Source organism: Coptis chinensis, chromosome 3 (assembly GCF_015680905.1).
Source record: "Coptis chinensis isolate HL-2020 chromosome 3, ASM1568090v1, whole genome shotgun sequence".
NCBI lineage: Eukaryota > Viridiplantae > Streptophyta > Magnoliopsida > Ranunculales > Ranunculaceae > Coptis > Coptis chinensis.
The window spans coordinates 86,140,909-86,160,678 of record NC_141458.1 but is presented as its reverse complement, the minus strand read 5'-3'; the positions used below and the strand labels follow the sequence as shown (position 1 = coordinate 86,160,678).

The window sequence follows — 19,770 nt, the reverse complement described above, 5'->3', positions numbered from 1 at the left end:
AAGAAAGATTATAATCACTTCTTTCAGTCTCTCACCTTACTAGATCACTCATCTCTCTTTACAGGGTTGTTTCTCTATAAAGGTTATCTTTCAATCTTGATTGCTTTCAAGATTAGGTTTCCTCTCTGTGTGCTGTGTATTTTCGTGTCTCAGCCTGTGTTAGGTTTTGCCAAAAACCCAAACCTTATATTGCAAACTCACGGTTTCGCAAAAATATAAATCCTGACCAAAATAGGCTTGGGCGCGGGCGCACCTTGGGCAAGGCCAAAGTCGGCCTACGCCCTAAAACACCGGATGTTGTTCACAAAGATGGGCGGGGTGCGTCTTGGCAAGACCAAACCGGCCTTGCAAATTCTTCTTCACGCATAACCTAACTTCTTTTCTCCTCATGTGAGGGATAACTCCAACAATCTCCCCCTCCCGAACAGTGAGGGGGGATACCTTCATGCAATTTCCAAATCAACAGGAAGAGTCTGCTACCATTCCGGTGGTAGCACAGCAAATATCAAACTTACCTTTCGGTAAGACTTTGGTCATCATATCTGACCCGTTCTTGTCGGTATGGATCTTCTCAATACACAAATATTTGTCTTCGAGTACTTTTCTAATCCAATGATAACGCACATGTATGTGCTTGGATCTAGAATGAAAACTCGGATTCTTGCTCAAATGGATAGCGCTCTAACTGTCACATAGAACTACAAACTGTTTCTGTTTTAGCATCTCTTTGCAACACTCAGTGGCTACAATATACTCAGCTTCTGAAGTGGAGAGGGCAACACACTTTTGCAACTTAGATTGCCAAGAAACTGCTCCCCATGCAAAAGTAACCAGATAACCGGAGGTGGACTTCATCGAGTTAACATCACCTGCCATGTCTGCATCAGTGTAGCCTTCAAGTAAGGGCTAACTTCCACCAAAGCACAAACCCGATTTGGAAGGGCCATTGAGATATCTTAATATCCATTTAACACCTTCCTAATGCTCTTTCCCCGGATTTGACAGAAATCGACTTACAACACCAACGGCGAAAGCAATATCTGGTCTTGTACACACCATTGCATACATCAAGATGCCCACTACGGATGCATAAGGAATCTTTTCCATCTGACTCTGCTCATGCTCACCCTTTAGACACATATATTTGATCATCGCGAACCGCCACCAAGCGGACAACCGATCCGGCGCTTTGATCCATGTTGAATCTCTTCAACACCTTCTCGATGTAGCTTTCTTGAGAAAGCCACAACTTCCCACTCTTTCTGTCACAAGTGATCCGCATCCCAAGTATCTGCTTTACTTTATCCAAATCTTTCATCTCAAAGGACTTACTCAAGTCTTTCTTCAGCTTGGATATCTTGTTGATGTTTGGGCCAACTATCAACATATTATCCACATATAGCAAGAGCACTATGAAATCCCCATCTGAAAATTTCTGAACAAACACACAATAATGATCGGAAGCAGACTTCTTGTATCCTTGCTTCGCCATAAAAGAATCAAACTTTATATATCACTGTCTCGGTGCTTGCTTCAACCCATACAAGCTCTTTATCAGCTTGCATACTAGGTGCTCCTTGCCTTTGACCTCAAACCCTTCTGGCTGGTCCATGTAGACATCTTCTTCAAGGTCTCCATGAAGAAAAGTTATCTTAACATCTAGCTGCTTAACCTCCAGGTTCATACTTGCGGTCATACTCAATACCACCCGGATATAAGTCATTTTCACTACAGGAGAGAAAATTTCATCAAAGTCAATATTTTTCCTTTGACCAAATCCCTTCATTACATGGCGAGCTTTGTGCCTTGGGTGAGGATTGTTCTCCTCATGCTTGACCATGTAGATCCACTTATTCTTAAGAATTTTTCTTCCTTGCGGTTTCTCAACTAACTCATAAGTGTGATTCTTATGCAAAGAATTCATCTCATCATGCATGGCCTTCAACAAATTCTCTTTGTTTGTACCTTCAAGTGTCTCTTGATACTATATAGGTTCTCCACCATCAGATAGTAAAACATCCGTATGTGGTGGATACCTGGATGAAGCTAGTCTCTCTCTGTCTGACCTCCTTGCCCCATCTGCTGGTGTCTCAAGAGGATTCACTTCTGCTTGCTCAGGTGGTGGTTCATAAACTTCATCTGCATCTTATATACCAATAGGTTCTATCCCATCATGAGCAATAGGGTTCTCATCATGAGATTCAAACTCATGGTTATCTGCATTCTCAATGCCTTTTACACGTTCCACAGTAGAAACTTTTGGTTCTGAATCAACAAGATCATTAGTGAAAGCCTGTAGCTTCTCACCCTCCTCAAAGTCTGCTATGGTTTGGTCTTCCAAGAACACAACATCTCGACTTCGGATTACCTTCTTGTTAATTGGATTATAGAGTTTGTAACCAAACTTTTCATCTCTATAACCTAGAAAAATGTACTGCTTGGCTTTGTCATCAAGCTTGGATCTCTCATCCTTCGGAATATGCACAAATGCCCTGCACCCAAATACCCTCAAGTATCCATAATCAACATCTCTGCCTGACCATACTCTCTCTGGATAATCACTATTTAGAGGCTTTGACGGCGATAGGTTGATCACATGCACGGCTGTATGCATTGCTTCTACCCAGTAGCTTCTAGGTAGCTTAGAGTGAGATAGCATGCATCTCATCCTCTCTACAATGGTACGGTTCATTCTCTCTGTTATTCCATTCTGTTGCGTTGTCTTGGGAACGGTCTGCTCATGACGAATCCCATGGCTCTGGCAATACTCTTCAAACGGCCCAATGTACTCACCCCCATTATCTGAGCAAATACACTTCAACAACTTCCCTGTCTCTCTTTCCACCATGCTATGAAATTTCTCAAACACGCCAAGTACTTCATCCTTGGTCTTTAGACTATATGCCCATACCTTTCTTGACGCATCATCATTGAAGGTCACGAAGTATAAAGCTCCCCCGTGGGACTTCATTTTTATAGGACCACATAAGTCTGTGTGCACTAGTTCAAGGACATTGTCATTTCTTTGAGATGGAAATCTTTGGAAAGACACCCTGCGTTGCTTTCCTACCAAACAGTGAGTACATCTATTTAAATGTATACCTTTGATGTCTGGCAAGGCCTTTTGCTTAGCAAGAACTTCCATCCCTTTTTCGCCCATATGACACAGTCTCTTGTGCCACAGTTCGGAAGAAGCTTATTCTTCTGCCGCATTCACTTCTGTTTTACACAAACTAGCCTGTGTTTTGTAAAGAGAGCAAGTTTTCTTCCCTCTGGCTACTGTAATGAAACCTCGGCTCAGTTTCCATACCCCGTTCTCAAACGAGTTTACAAAGTCATCATCATCTAACTTCTCAGCGGAAATTAGGCTTAACTGAATGTCAGGGACATGTTTTACATCCTTGAGTATCAAGGTGTATCCGACATTGGTTTCTATGTGAACATCCTCAATCCCTGCAATCTTCGAGACTCCACTATTGCCCATCTTCACTTCCCCATATTCACTACAACTGTAGGTAGTGAAGAATCCCCTGTGCGGTGTGACGTGATATGATGCTCTTGTATCTATCACCCACTCTATATCCTGGCATGAGGTACTAAGACAACACTCACCACAATCTGACACAATTCCCACTAGACCATCATCGACTAGTGCGGTAGTATCTCTGCCTAAGTTTTTGTTCCTCTTTACCATGTCTTCATGTACATAGTTATTCTTCTCATCCCTCTTCAATGTTCTGCACTCATATCTGAAGTGGCCTTTGTTGGCACAATAGTAGCACTGTCTATCTATCTTAGGAGTTCTAGCTTCACCCCTAGATTTACTTCTGTCGTCACCTCTAGAATGAGAAGGTTTTCTACTTCTACCTCTCCCTGTTTCTCTATGACAAGGATCTCTGAGTGAGAGGAGCTGCTTTTTGAACTCCTTCTAGTCTCCTTATTCAACAAAGACGCGGTAGCCATCTCCATGGAAACGATTCCATCCTTGGCTGCTCTCGTAGAAAGACTGCTAATGTCTCCCAACTTTCGAGTAGAGAGCCTAATAGAAACAAAGCCTCAACTTCGTCTCCCAAATTAATCTTCATCAAATGCATCTGATTGATGGTATTCTGTACTTCGTTAAGATGCTCAAACATTGAAGAACCTTCTTGGTACTTCGTGTTGGCAAACTTCTTAACAAGCAGTACTTTGTTTCCGCCCGACTTCCTCTCATAGAGGTCTTCAAGTTTCTTTCACAAGCTAAAAGTTGTAGTCTCTTAGGATACATGGTGAAAGACACTATCGTCAATCCACTATCTAATGTACTTAATTGTTTTTCTATCAAGCTTTCTCTACTCAGCTGCAGCAACCAATTCCGGTCTTTCTCCTCCATTCTCAATGGGTTGTGTCAAGTCCTTGTAATAAAGCAAGTTTTCCATCTTGGCTTTCCAAATGGTGTAGTTCTTCCTATTCAGACTCGTCATGCGAGTGTTCACGGAATTGTCCATCTCTACAAGTTATTTAAACTCAAATTTTCTCTCGAAAGTTTTGTCAAACACCTTCCGACAAAGATTTGGATAACACCCTAGGCTAATCTAACCTGGCTCCGATGCCACTTGTTGGGGTTAATATCAATATCAATTGATCCCCACTACACAGATAACTTGTATTTGAACTCACTTCAACTCCAGACAAATTCTAAATATCAACTACAACCAAACTAACATGCCCAGCTCGCTAAACAACTATTAACAACGGATAATAATGTAAAGCAGTAAAAGTATACCACAACACAAAGATATACCGTGGTTCGGCCATTGGTACCTACTTCCACAAGAGCTAATCCTTTTATAAAGTGGGAAAGAAAATTATAATCACTCCATTTAATCTCTCACTTTACTAGATCACTCCTCTCTCTTTACAGAGTTATTTCTCTGTAAAGGTTATCTCTCAATCTTGATTGCTTTCAAGATTGGGTTTCTTCTGTGTGCGCTATGTATTTTCGTGTCTCAGCCTGTGTTAGGTTTTGCCAAAAACCCAAACCTTATATTGCAAACTTGTGATTTCGCAAAAATAGAAATCCATACCAAAATAGGCATGGCGCTAGTGCAAGTGCCAAAGTCGAAAGTCGGTAGCTCTAAAAAACTCTTGGATGTTGTTCATGGCATGGGCGCGGGTCGCACCTTAGGCAAGACCAAGCTGAGCGCGCGTGCTCAGCCTTTTTCACGCAAACTGAACTTCTTTCCTACTCATGTGAGGGATAACTCCAACACTTCAACAAAGACTAAGCCTAGAATGACTAGTTGAGAAACAACAATTCAGATAGAGAGCATTATTGGCCGCAACAGAACTAGTAGGCCAGTTGGTGTTGGGCGTGGTCTTGGAATGTATGATGGGTCCCCTAACTAGAAAATCATAATTGGTCCGTATATATGAAATCAACTGTATGACAACTGTGATAAAACATCCTGAACATTAATCCTCAGCTTGTATCAACTAAATCCTTTGATAGAATCATCTGGGTGACCCTGTTGAGTGTAAGGAGCATCAAAAGGCATGAGCAGAAGAACATCGCTCTACAACCAAACATCATCTTCGTTGACACGAAGGAAACAACTTCTTAGGAAAGACTAGGGATTCTTCAACTCAAGACAAGGAATGGTTGCAATATAGTGCTCATCGGAGGTCTATTGTTGCATATCTGTGGACAAGAAATAATCCATGTAGGTGGTTTGCCTGAGCAGGACGCATTAATTGTTTTTTACAAAAACCGGCAACCAAGTCTTTACTCTTGACATGAGATCTATTGGTAGGGAATTTAATTCACATCCACTCCTTATCATCACCATAGGCTGTGCCCTGAGAGTGTACGAGGGTGTATTGATGTGGCAGGAAACTTTGTTTAAACTTTGAAACTTCACCGTTTTAAAAATTGGACCTCAGAAGATTTCCTGGTTAATGTTTTGTGCAATTTCAGAAGATTTACTGGTTAATGATACAAGTTACTGAAAGATTAAGAGATGCTAGCACTTTACGAGTGTTCAAAAATCATTACAGAATGACTGCCATCTTCAGATAATTGGGCATTGATAGAATGTGAGAAGAACCTGATTTCTTATGTAACGCTGCATTAGGCTTGCAGGTATTAATGTTGTCCAGACAAGAAAGTCTCATTTATGTCAAATAATTTATCTTGAATATTACCTGACAGTTTCTCCAATAAATATCTCGACATTGTTACTAAGGGACAGAACTTAAAGCCTTCTCTCGTAGTTCTTAAAAGTTCTTATAGTGGGAGTCAAGAGTTGCATCATCGTTCTCCCATCTCACCGACTCAACTTCGTGCAGTGTTTCAACAACATTGAACAAGTTTGCAGAAGCTATCTTTAGTAATAAAATCACAAAAGACTATAGTTTCTAAATCTGCGGTGAACTTCCATTATGGAGCTGTGGCAGGGGATAGAAGAAGTGGTGTTTCTACAACATCATTTTCTTGGCTTCAAGAGTTCCCATCTGCAACTTTGCCAAGAAGACCTTTTAAGATGGATACAACTATGGTAGCGCTTGTCAATTCTTACAGTCAGTACTGTGGGCTTCACAAACCATCTTACAATTTTAAGAGCTTTACCATTTATGCCTATGGTTCTACTGGAGATTTTGCTGATAATGTAGAAGATATGTGATCAATATTTGTTCTATTTAATACACCAAAACCTATTATAAAGACAACTAGCTAAAAGCACGTTCTTCGAACGTCAGGTCCCACCATTTTTATTTTTAAGAATTTAAAATTTAAATATTTACTGTTATGCCACTAGTTTTATTTTTTTTTAACTTTGAAAATCACATAATTATTTTTATACCATCCACTTTTTGCAAACATGTAGGGCCTATTTTTTTTAAAATAATTTAACAAAAAGTGAAAGTACAATTCTATCCCTACAAAAATAAAAAAAAACACAAAAAAAATACAAAATGACAAAATTGTCTTTAATACGTACACCAAAACACTATTCCTCAACCCCCACATTATTCTATATATAGTAAAAACATGTAGAGCCCATTTTTTTAAAAATAATTTAACAAAAAGTGAAAGTACAATTCTATTCCTACAAAAGTAAAAAAAAAAAAACACAAAAAACACAAAATGACAAAATTGCTCTTAGGACGTACACCAAAACACTATTCCTCAACCCCCACATTATTCTATATATATAGTAAAGATTTCCAAGTTTTGGTGCGATAATGGAATGTGTAATATGGAATTATGGATCACGGTGGCAAGTTCTAGAAATCGATCTAGATGTTCAAAAGACCTAGTGATTACACTAGATACTTTTAGAATAAGGTGCATTCTGTGATTATATTACACCATTTCACGCAGTTACGATTGATCCAAGACTTTCTTGCAAGCAATTCAACTTAATTCCATAAGACACAGAATTTCAAAGTCTGACTTCTCGTGAAGTAACCTTCTCAAATTTTATCTCAACAAAACCCCAAATGAATTAATAAATGCTCCATCGAATAGTAGGATGCACTACTGTCAGTACATAATAAAAGTATCCTAATAGGATGCATAGAAAATACCGACTGCCGCAAGTCCTTCGTGTTACTGTTTTCGGACGTAATCCTTTTGCTGAAATAAAGACGTAAGAAAGCAAACCGAACTCCATATATAAGCCGGACTTTTTATATAACACTCACTAATCAATTCACTTGACCAAATACACAAACTGTAATAATGGGAACAAAAACAAAGAAGAGAAATGAAAAGCCGATAAAATACATTTATATATATTTTAACAAAAGAAGAAAAATGTTACAAGCCGTACTACCTACAACCCTTCATCAAATACGAAGATGGACTTGAGAAGCTTACTGCACTTGCAATCCCAGAGGATCTCTTGTTCTCTGATCCCTTTCCTGGAGTCCCACATCCACTAAAATCCAGAACTCGCCGCTCATTCTGGAAAAGCAAAACATTGTTGTAAGGGGGGCAAATGGAATAACAAATCATAACACTAAATGAAAAGCAACTAATGGCACAATTTAAAGCTGCTAAAGATGTAATTAAGAAAATGATTATACTTTTCATGTTACCAAAATTCAATCACAACCAATTGGAACATGACTGATATTTGGAGCAATATTCAATATTATGTTGGGAATAATAACAAAAGAAAACAAAATATGCAGAACCAAAGAGTCATACCAATACATCTGTAGGCAAGTGCTTCTTACTCTCCAGCTCATTGATGGAAAACAAATTGTTCTCTTTGGCCAAACAGGTTGGCTCAGAGTGTTGTTCCTTCAAGGATACTTCTGGATTTTCACCTGCCAGAACCTCGTGGGCCTCAGCTAATGCTGCCGCAGATTGCTCACTCAACTGTCTCATTAACGAAAGTGCATCATAGCTCGCATCCCTAGGGCTCGTGTAATATCCCATGTCCTGCATCAATGTGTGTGTTATTAAAAAATTAAATTCGTAAATAAAAAAATCCTCTAAAAAGGTAAAACTGGAAATAGCCTAAAATAACCTAAAAACACTAATCAAACCTTATTGCTAAAGTCGTTAATGATAATACAATAACAACACTAACAATAGTAGCGACTAATTTGGGGATGATTAAGTGTTGTAAACCTTAGGATGCATCTCACAAATCACAATACAAACTTGGCTGCTGCAAAGAATATCAACTATATATTAGAATTTCTCATTACTTAGGTCATAGGTGGCTACGAGAAATATTACAGCAATGAAACTTCTTTCTACTTCTCAAGTGTTTGTAAATTCAATGTACACGTCCATTCAAAACAAATTTCACGCAAAAGCTGTTGACGAGACCTTTCATGCAATACCCATCACGAATTATATCAAATTACAGTCTGGTACTTGGAACTGATAAAGTCCACTCAAATTGCTTTACATCTTATACTGAAAGAGCACAACAGGAGAAAATCATTAAACGCCAGCTTCTCTTTAACCCAAGACAATAAAGGATATGTCAACTTGTCAAAGTCCAAAGGCTAACATCAAAATATTCAGAAATATATAGGGATAGAGCCACTCCCATTAGAGCCACTCCCAAGCCACATCTCATCCTACCAATTGAATTAAGGGCTGATATTTTGTAGATATGAATAGCATTCCCACAAAATTTCGGCTCATTTAAATATGTCGAACCTAATCAAATGTTATTATGAAATCGGAAAATTCTGGACTGTTAGATAAACGTTCAAAATTGAACATTAGTTTTCACAAGGTTAGACATCCAAATAGGATGAAAATTTGTGCACATGCTATCCACTGTGAGAAGATCATATCCACAAAAAATCTGGACTTAATTCAATTTGTACATTGATGGAGTGGCTCGGGATTGGCTCTATCCCTCCCCTATAATAATAATAATAATAATAATAATAATAATAATAATAATAATGACAAGCTTTTGCTTGACCACATTCTTGTCCCGTAACAGTCCATACACACCCCATACGCTTTCTTTTGTGACATGATAATGGAACCTTAAGTGTCACGTATTGTAAAAGCTTATAAACAGTCATATGGAATTGCAGTAACAAATTACTTCATGCTTCCTACCTCGCAAGAATAAACAATTGTGACAGTAAAAACCCAATACAACATTATATACATGCCACAATTAAAGTGATCATGTGGATATTACTTGGTTCATTTCATAAAAAATGGAAAAGTTATCAGCTCAAAAACTAAGGCTACCTCAATTGTTATGTCTGTATCAATTCTAGGTCCAGGAAGAAAGGAATTCGCAAACCAAGGAGATTTCCACGCTGAAGGAGAGTCGAACCCTCTTTTCAGTATAGGAGTGTGACCATACCTGCAACCAATTAACCAAAAAATTCAGACATGCAAACCTAATGAGGCAACATTAAATGAACACAGTTCCTGTTTTCAGGGCCTGTTTGATTCAACATAAAATAGTATAACATGCTGTACTAGCAAGAGGCTATAGAAAAAGAGTGAAATCTATGCTTGACCCTAAACAGTTTAAAAAACCCTAAACAGTTTAAAAAACGGAGTCTCTTTTCAAATGTATTAATTATGGGTATCCAACTCAAAACCGATCAGTGATGAGTGTGAAGTAACCCCAAGATTTATATACTTATTGGGTAGGCTTTAGACTCCCAACGTGGGATTAATTTCAACATGCCCCCTCACGTGTGACATGACTTAAGCCTAACACATGCACTTTGATTAATGGGTGAAAGGGCCCTGCTCAGACACCATATTAAATATGGGCATCCAACTCAAAACCAATTGATGATGAGTGGAATGGCCTTATATCCTTATCAGGTAGGCTTAAGACTCCCAATGTGGGATTAATAATCTCAACAAAATGTTTAGTCCTTGCTACAAAGGTTGTGACTAGATCCACTCAGCTAATAGTTACAAAGATCTTACAGGAGAAAATTTTCAGTGTCAGCATTGTTTCCAGCATTTTCTGAGGTACTTAGGAGTGAGTTTGAAGAAGGATCACATCGTACAAATGAAACTGGAACCAAGTCAAAGTTGTGCTTCTTTTCAGTATTTCTAGGAGAAATGAGAACAGTCCCTGTTGAAGATTCTGAACAACTTGGGCCACTGCGGCATAAAGTTATCTCCCTTAACTGATCTCTAGGAGTCCTAGCACCAACACTCAAGGTCCGATTAGTAGGATATCCATCTCGGTCGGGAGAGAAAAATCGAAGAGCATTGACATCTTGTTCAATAAGAACAACAGACGAGCGTTGCACCTGAGAATTGAAACTTGAAGTTAGAAATGATAATCACAGTGCTAGCTTCCACACACGCTAACATATATCCATATTAGAAATCAATGATAACCAATCAGCACACCTTCACACACAATTGCTTACAGACAACTTGTAACACAAATAAAGCTTATCACAAGTAAACAACGCAGTAGAGACTAGAAGCTTATGAACTGCATCTAAAAGGACAGCTCAGTTTTATGCTCATCAAGTGGGACCAAGTGAAATAAACCCACAAAATTCTTCGAGGCAACAATATAATCCTCTTCTAGACATAAACTTTGTTTTTGTATGGTAAATGTTGACAAGAAAAACTTATATTACTTATACATTAGTAATCACAATAAAATTCATATCCACATCAGTTATCATTAGAAGAAATAAAGGTGGAATAACAATACGGAAAAACAAAACATGCCTACCAAGAGTATAACAAGCAACAGTAATACCAGATATACAGGTAAAAGGAGGTGGCCAAAGCAAAAACATGAAAAATGAAGCAATCAGCTATCTAATAAGAGTAAATATACTGCCCTAAAGAGAGAGTATATCACCGTTGGAGTTGCAGCATTTTCAGCAATCTTAGCAATAGCATCAACATCGTTGCATTCTTGTTTCATCTTGTCACGAGGAATCACACTATCAACTGCTGTTTCTGAAGTATTTCTTTCTGTTGACATTGTGCCAGAATGGTCATAATTTTCTTTGTCATGAATTGAGGCTCCAAACTTCTTTTTCTGTTGATATGATGGGGAAAGGAGAGTACCCTCTATAGAAGATACAGAAGCAGCACAAGTCCCAATTTCATCAAATATAGCATCCAGAGAAGAGAAATCACTTCTGATTCCCATGGATGTACAATAAAACCCTTGACTTATGTCCCTCTCAAGCTTCTTATCGATCTTTTGCTCCTGTACAGGTGACAAGAGTTCACGCTGCCGTTTCTTCAAAATTGATGGTGTGCATATGAAGCTTTTTGCTGCACTCTTCAGAAAAAGATTGGGACTATCATCTCGAGATGGTGAATCCCAAATAGATGCATTCGAGCAATTCATTGAAGACATTAATTGGCGTATTCCAAGGGGACTATATGCTTGCTGCAAATCACTACCAGATGGTATGAGATCACAGCTAAAGAATGGAAGTTCTAAGCTTGGAAATCGAGGAGGTTCATAAAATAGAGCTTCAGAATCCGGCTGGTGTGTCTTGACAGGTGTACTTTCATTGACACTGCACGCAATTCCATCAGCCTCTAAGGATACAGAACTGAAATTTTCCACGAGTTCAGAATTCAAAGCATCATTTGCCTGATCTGGCTCCATAGGTAGGCAGACCTTCTCCACATTGTTATCACAATAAGGAATCATAGAGTCACAAGGATAGGCAAAGTCATCACATGGATCCTGATTTCCATTATACATGTCTCTCACTCCATCATACTGACCACCAAAAATTAATTTTGCATCATTAGGAGACACTACAGTAGAATTGGCAAATAAATTTTGACAGCTTGAAGTTCTTAAACCATCAGAACTTCCTTGGGGATAATAGCAGTTTAATGGCAAAACTCCAGTGGTTTCACAGCTTTGAAATACTGACTGGTAAATTGACGAATCGGTGCACTGCTCCATGCTATTTAAATCTGATTGCGTCATATTTCCCAGAGAAAAGCAGACATTAGTCCCTCCTTCTGAGAGTATAACAGCACGGCAATCACCTTCAGTTATGCATAATAGCTCCTGATTCTGAGGCTGCATAGTAGAATTCCCCATTGGAGCATTAAAACCCACGGAGCTTTGGAACGGGACAGACTTCGGCTCTTGATTTCCATCTGTGCCTACTCTACGATGTTTAGAGGTTTCAAGTAAATCTGATGTCTCATGCACTAACTCAATGGCAGAGCTATCAGGCAAGTCATGTGATCTACATAAACTACTGCCATCATTTCCAGAACTTCCAGCCTCACATGAAGGATGATTCTCACATGAATGAAAAGAATTCGCAGTTCCACATTGTGCTTCTGGTACTACACGTGTAACATCATCCAAAGCTGAGTAATATTGTTTGGAAAAAGATGACGAATTGGAGCTTTGTCCCTTTCTCTGAATGTCCTCTGATCTGTCATACTCTTCTCGTGCATGTACTGGAACAACATTAGGGATGGCATAATCAATTTGAGAGCAACCAGCAGCACTTGAACTTTGACTGCATTCTGATATTTCCTCAGTTTCTGTCCCATCCTGAAGACTACTGTTTTCTCTACTGCTTTGTTGCATCCTCGAGGATGAAGAAATGCAGATGTTTTGATTTATCACATTAGGTGGGGCATGAAATTGTGTGAGTAGACCTGACGCCAAGTATGAATCCAACTTCTTTTTCACAGAGCTGTTCCAATGATTTTTTATTGAATTGTCTGTCCTGAGACCATAAAGTCATTAACATATATCAATATTCATGTCCAGATGAGATATCTAAAGCTCTAAACAACTGCCATAAATTAGTTCTAACTTCAGTATTATCACTTTTAGGTTAATAAAGAATGAAAAAAGTGATTAATCTGAATAGAACACACAAACAGGAAACTAGTCATGAATTTATCACAACAAAGCAAAAAAATTCCCTACAAAGAAAACTATTCAATAATGTACATCAAAATAAGTTACCTTCCTGGCAAAAATTTTGTCAACTCAGCCCATTTGTTCCCATAAAGTTGGTGAGCACGAATAAGAGTCAACTCCTCCTCTTGAGTCCAGGCATCCTTATTTATAGCAGGATTAAGATGATTGTGCCACCTAAATATCAGCAATATTAATATAAGAGAGAGAGAGAGAGGTAGCAGATATATATCCTCCAAAACAAAAACAAATAAGGAAACAAACAAACAAAAAAAACACCCACACACTAATACACCATTTGAGTATCACGTGTGGCGAAAAATTGTTAATATTCCATAAAGAGTGTTTTTTATTGATAAGCAAGAAGGTCGAATGACTGCCATTACTAATAATAGTTCGAGATGATTTTTCCCCTGTTGTGAACAATAAAAGTGTGTTCAACAGTTCAGGCCAATAGAGAGGGTGGCCCCAATAATCTGAGGTGGCTAACATGGTCTTCTAATGAATGGATATCGCCAAGGATCAAAGCATACCACCACTCATTCAAGTACAGTTGTAATAGCTCATTGTTCAGGGCGCAGAACGTGGCAGGGGCATTAGTGAGTCCAAATAAAAAATATCATGCGCAGGTCACACAGTCGGCACATGCCTAAGTACCTAATACACACACGTGGTGAACACGCGCATCCAACAGCTCTCACAATAAAAACTTGCAAAATGAGAAGCCTCTTCAAAGTTCAAACATCAATTACTAAATAAGATCCGAGTTTCGAATGTTAACAGACAAGAATTTTTCAACTAAGAATTTTTAATGAACTAACAACGGAATAAATGCACATGTGCAGACTTGTCATGAGCATTGGATGGCTGTGTCGAACTCTAAATTGTTACAAGCAGACCGCTTATGTTGACAATTATCATACACTGAAAAACTCCAATGAAGGTGGAACCTGATTCCCTCAAACAGTTCTGCTTGGCACTGTTTTATTAACCAAACGGTGTTTTTTCTTTTTTATCAATTTTCATTTTTTGGATGGGCTGGTGGAGCAAAAATGGATTATTGGGACCTATCTTTTCTAGCTTTTGAAAAAAATAAATACTATCTTCTACCTTAAATCCTGTCAAGATTTTTTATGCCCAATTAAAACAGTGAAAGACCCAATTAAATGTCCAACCTTACCATTTTTTTAAAGAAGCTCAAATGTTCAATAAAACGATAGAAGTTAATTTTAAAAAATAAAAAATAAACACCAGCAAAGCAAGCATTCAGAGGAAGATATTACTGCATGGTATATTTTAAACATGAAATCATGAACTAAAACTAGAGGTGAGGGGGCTTCGTCATATTGCTAAGTCCAACAATGCTTCAAAGCCATACCTTTCTCTACATTGTTTGCCAATACGTCCAGGTAATGCTTGTGCAATAGTGGACCACTTCTTTGCCCCATACTTATTTACCATCTCCACTATTATATCGTCTTCCTGTTTAAACAATTGCAAAAGGCACAATGTTAAACGTAAATTACACAATTATTTACAAGGGTCCCTTCTCAATTAATAGCTTAATGAGCTATGCATATGAGCCGGATGTTTCTATGATACAAAGAAAATTAAAAGCAATCCACAATTTTGAGAGGTTGCAACTGTTACTGTATAGAAATGCTCGTCACGGAAATATTGATAAATGGGAAAGGCATAGACATTTTTGCCAAAATCTTCGCACTGCTCACCTCCTTCGACCATGGACCTTTCACAAGCTCTGGATTCAAAACCTTCTGCCACCGGTGAAGGCACTGTACATCAGTCCTATCCTTGAAACATTCAGCTGTAACAGCCAAAATTTAGATGTATGAGGTAATATATAGAAGTGATTAACAGATAAAAGTCCACTAACTCAAGTAACGTTCACAACAGCAAAAGTTGCAAAGCCTACTGGAAACTGTACATTAAAGGGAATATGTGGTGGCCAAAGAAAGCATAAGAAAAAATGTGTGAATGTGTGATCCGTTGCTTAGAAGAACAAAATGGTCTGAACATGAAAAAGAACAGAAGATAGTTCGTTCCTTCAGTTTCTTTTCTTTGTTATAAGCCAATACCCACTACCACCACTATATCCTTTTAAAGGTCACAAATAAGGCACCTTAATTGTGTGCCTAAATTATCCTGTTTTACTCCTCTTTAAGCAACCTGGTCATATATATAACTTTATTAAGAAACAAATTTGCTCCACACTGATACATATTATATTATAATTTAATTTGCAAGACAATTCAGTCTATACTATCACAACTTACAAAGACTGCATGCAGTTTTTGGTACAAACCATGTTTTCCATGAAAGACAGCATAGTTTATCTGTACTTGTTAATTAAAAACCAAACAATTGAATAGAAATTAACAAAAATTAACCTTCCAAACGCAAATATATTTACTAATTAATGAACAAATTTTCAGCCAGTCCAAAAGAGAGCAATAACACCATAATAAAGAAGAACCTGTAGTAGACGTGAAAGTTCATCTTTACAAATTGAAGCACGGAACATATGACTTGCTAACAAACGCCTAAATACAATCTCAACTCCCAAGAAAAGAGCGTATACAATGTAAAAATATGATACATCTATGAAAACATTACCTATTTTTTTCCAATTTCTTCCTTTAAATCGCTGAACAGCTCTGCATAGTAGTGTATCCTGTAAACAAAAAACATAATATAAACAAACTTAGGAAACAATAGAACCAAGAGGTGGTCATCAAAGGGGAGACACCAACAAGAGTATGACCAAGCCTTACTCTCCGCATATTCACAATAATGTATTAGTTTACTAACACATAGTGGTATACTGGTACATACATAAATAAGTACTCACTATACAAAGAGTATGATTCCAATTAATTGTCTACATGGCTAAATTTTATCAATGTCAAAAATTAAACTACAAATTCTATAAGAGCAAAACAAATGGTTGTATCGACGAATCCATAGTAATGACAAAAATGTCAGTAAACTATAATTTACTGAAATTGAAGTCAACGAATAAAGAAACTGTATATGTTTTACCCAAAAATTGAAGAGTGTGACCAAGCCTTACTCTCCGCATATTCACAATAATGTATTAGTTTACTAACACAGTGGTATACTGGTACATACATAAATAAGTAGTCACTATACAAAAAGAGTATGATTCCAATTAATTGTCTTCATGGCTAAATTTTATCAATGTCAAAAATTAAACTACAAATTCTATAAGAGCAAAACAAATGGTTGTATCCACAAATCCATAGTAATGACAAAAATGTCAGTAAACTATAATTTACTGAAATTGAAGTCAACGAATAAAGAAACTGTATATGTTTTACCCAAAAATTCCTACATCCTACACAGAAGTGACAGATCATAACAACTTATCAATGATATAAGACAGTTTCCAATCTGACGTGAGAGCAAACCCTCGTGATGTATCACAATCAATCACCTTAGGGACAAGCTGCCCTCCACTCTAATGTCTTGTACCGATCCACCACAACCAATGAGTCAATTGTCGCCACTTGGCCACCGAATGCCCAAACACCAACGTTGGTGAAGGTTTTCCCCAAAACGCATTGTTACAAGTGGTAGACCATAAAAACTTACCAAAACCAAAGACAGTTCCTATCTTATGTGGGACTAAATCCTCATGGGGGTACCACAAGTCCAGCGTAACAATGAAGAAATGCAACCCCAGTCACAACTAGTAATCCACAAACTCATGTCTAAAAGCAATTCATGCTCAAGGAATCTTATTCATAATGCAGTTTATATAAATTTCAGTCTCAATAAAGCTATGACAAATTGACCTTCCAAATGGAAAAAGGTCTTCAATAAGACGTCTTAACCTTCCTAATAAGTTTTCTTCTTAACTGTACGTACTTTTCTCTTCCTTTAAAATAAAAATTATTATTTCGTACGCAGTTGTCAACAGATTAGCACGACATCACAAATTCCATCGACTCGTAAAATAACTTAAAATTGAATGAACTGAGGATAAAGGACTCAAGGGCAAATTCAAAATACTGGTATGTTGACAGAATACATGAACAAGAGTTTCTGAGAAGATAAGAGTAATATTTACTATTGATATAGCAAAAGCATGAAATTGTGGTATACCATTCTGATTAAAAATCGTGGAATAAATTGGAAATTTGATTTCAAGCACTTACTTCTTCAGCTGTCCACTGACCCTTAGTAGATCGTCTTGTAGGGCCACTAGTCCTCCTACAAAACCATCACAGAATGCCATATAAGAGTCCATCCTTGGCAATACAAGCATTATCTCAATAGAAACTAACCATTAGTAAAACAATGTAAAGATGGGAAGTGGATGATTACAAAAAAAAAACAACTCGTATATACGGAACGCAATGTATCTAATAAATCTTTCAAACATGTATTATCGTCTAATGCCCAATCAATTCAAGCAATAAACAGAAAACAACTGTACAGAATATTCTTGAGAAACTAGAGAAAAGGAATAATCGATAGTATATTATACAAGAGCTAGATGCTTAGAGACATACCCGTGCAAAGGTCGAATATTCTGATATCCATCACTGCCCCCTTCAGGGGGGGCAATAGCCAGAACTTCAGCTCCACTAGTATCTTTTGTTTGGTTACTTGTCATTGTTTCTTAACAGGCAGAAAAACCCACATATCCCAATTCCCACTCGATGGCAACTATGTCCAGAATAGGCTCCCCAAACCATATCAGCCACCTTAAGGAGTGATGAGAGAATCCTTCTGCAAGGATGAAACCAGAAGCTAAAGGAAAGGGAAAACAAATAAAAAATATACCATCAGATAACAGAAATGTGAATCCTTCACTCGCCAGATTAATAAGTAAAAGAACCACGATAATAGAAATTTTATGGTAATTACAGTCACTGAATATCAACACGCAAGAATTTGTACTACCAATTGAAAAGAAAGAAAACATAACAAAGAGATTAATAATTTCATATATACATGTTTTTGTGCAAACAGAAGATACAATTCAAATCAAAATACCTACTGATTCCCTCCAACAGTACTAATGTTAAAGTTTATGTCATGAATTTAAGCTAAATTCCATATCTAATTACGACACCAGTGGAAATTTAAATTGATCATGTTAAACGCACTGTGCAAATCCACAGTAGATCAACTGAACCACTTTTAAATTGGCAACAAAATGCACAAAGAACATAAATTTAATCAAAAAACAAACACCTAGCAATCATCCCAATTACTATTCAAACAACAATTGAAGCATACCACATTTCAAATTTTCAAAATTTAACCTAAAGCCCACTAATTATCCCTAATTGCAAACCAAATCCAAATTCAAACAAAAAAGAGTTCAAAAAAACTAACCTTGACAATAATCGAGTCAATGCACATTGCAGATCTTAACAAAAGACATGAAAAACTACACTCTCTCTCTCTCTCTACAAGTGCATAAAAAAAAAAGGAAGAGAGAGAAACAGAAAATGAGGAGTGGTCTATTTTTAAAAAAAATAAAGAAGCGGTCTTTGCTTTGAAAACAAACCCTATAGTTTTGTGATATGTGATTAAAGGTCGAACGGGTTGGTGTGGGATTGACGGTTGAGATTTTGGAGTTATGAGTTTGAGAGAGAGATATACGCCGTTGATTTCGATGAGTCCGCTTTTCGGATTTCGAATTTCTTAACGGCATATATATCACTGGTGATACCCGGTTGAGGATTTTTGTACTACTTGCTCATGTTAATGTTGTTGTCGGTTTTTTTTTTTTTTTTTGGGATTTATATGTCAGGTGAGGAATGAGTTTCCTAATTTATATATCTGAGATTATAAAGGAAAACTACAAGTTTTTTGCATGGTTTGTGTTTTAGACTTTTAGCATCGAATTAATTTGAAACGGGATTGTGTTTTTGCTTTAGATCTCCTACAAATTATTCATTTTATTGAAATGGCGTGACAACTTCGTCCTGTGAAATCATACAACAGCTTCATCTTTCTTACTTTTGCACGATGTTTCATACTTTCATTGATAATTTCTTGGCTAGGTGATTCAAAATTACAAAGTTAGGATGACATTATGTGTTGAAATTGCAACCTCATTCATATAGCAATCGCCTACACCAACAGTGGCGGATCGAGCCAGGAATTTAAGTGAAGGGTGAGCCACTCAAAAACCAAGCATAAAAAAATATATATACTCATTTTTTTTAATTACAAATTTAAACCCGATAACAAAACAAATATATTTCGAACATAAAAAAAAAAAAAAAAAATCATATAAAATGATTGTAATAAATGTAATATAAAAAAAAAAAGAAATGAAAAAATAATTCAATCTAAATTCTGAACAAGTATTTCTTCATGC

At 37.2% G+C, this 19,770-nt stretch overlaps 1 protein-coding gene across 2 annotated transcripts; it reads right to left on the bottom strand.

Moving 5' to 3' along the window:
* Positions 1–7,650: 7,650 nt before the first annotated feature.
* LOC147511309 (transcription factor MYB3R-1-like) lies at positions 7,651–19,072 on the bottom strand. Of its 2 annotated transcripts, none has more exons than XM_086603013.1 (12): positions 18,777–19,072; positions 17,945–18,185; positions 17,588–17,642; positions 16,023–16,080; positions 15,119–15,213; positions 14,767–14,870; positions 13,437–13,565; positions 11,328–13,191; positions 10,424–10,755; positions 9,722–9,839; positions 8,195–8,431; positions 7,651–7,948 (listed from the first exon to the last, which is right to left on the bottom strand). In XM_086603013.1, exons 2-12 carry the CDS (start codon positions 18,046–18,048, stop codon positions 7,814–7,816), a joined length of 3,231 nt encoding a protein of 1,076 aa, XP_086459139.1. In that variant the 5' UTR covers positions 18,049–18,185; positions 18,777–19,072; the 3' UTR covers positions 7,651–7,813. The 2 variants fall into 2 exon arrangements, with proteins under 2 accessions (XP_086459139.1, XP_086459140.1); XM_086603014.1 differs by having other exon boundaries at positions 17,945–18,164; positions 18,777–18,929.
* Positions 19,073–19,770: the final 698 nt, after the last annotated feature.

Coding starts and splice junctions, on each gene's coding strand:
- LOC147511309 (XM_086603013.1), bottom strand. CDS start 18,048: ATGACAAGTAACCAAACAAAAGATACTAGTGGAGCTGAAGTTCTGGCT. Junction 14,871..15,118: donor AAGGTCCATGGTCGAAGGAG/GTGAGCAGTGCG, acceptor TTGTTTAAACAG/GAAGACGATATAATAGTGGA. Junction 10,756..11,327: donor AAAATGCTGCAACTCCAACG/GTGATATACTCT, acceptor TTCAATTCTCAG/GTGCAACGCTCGTCTGTTGT.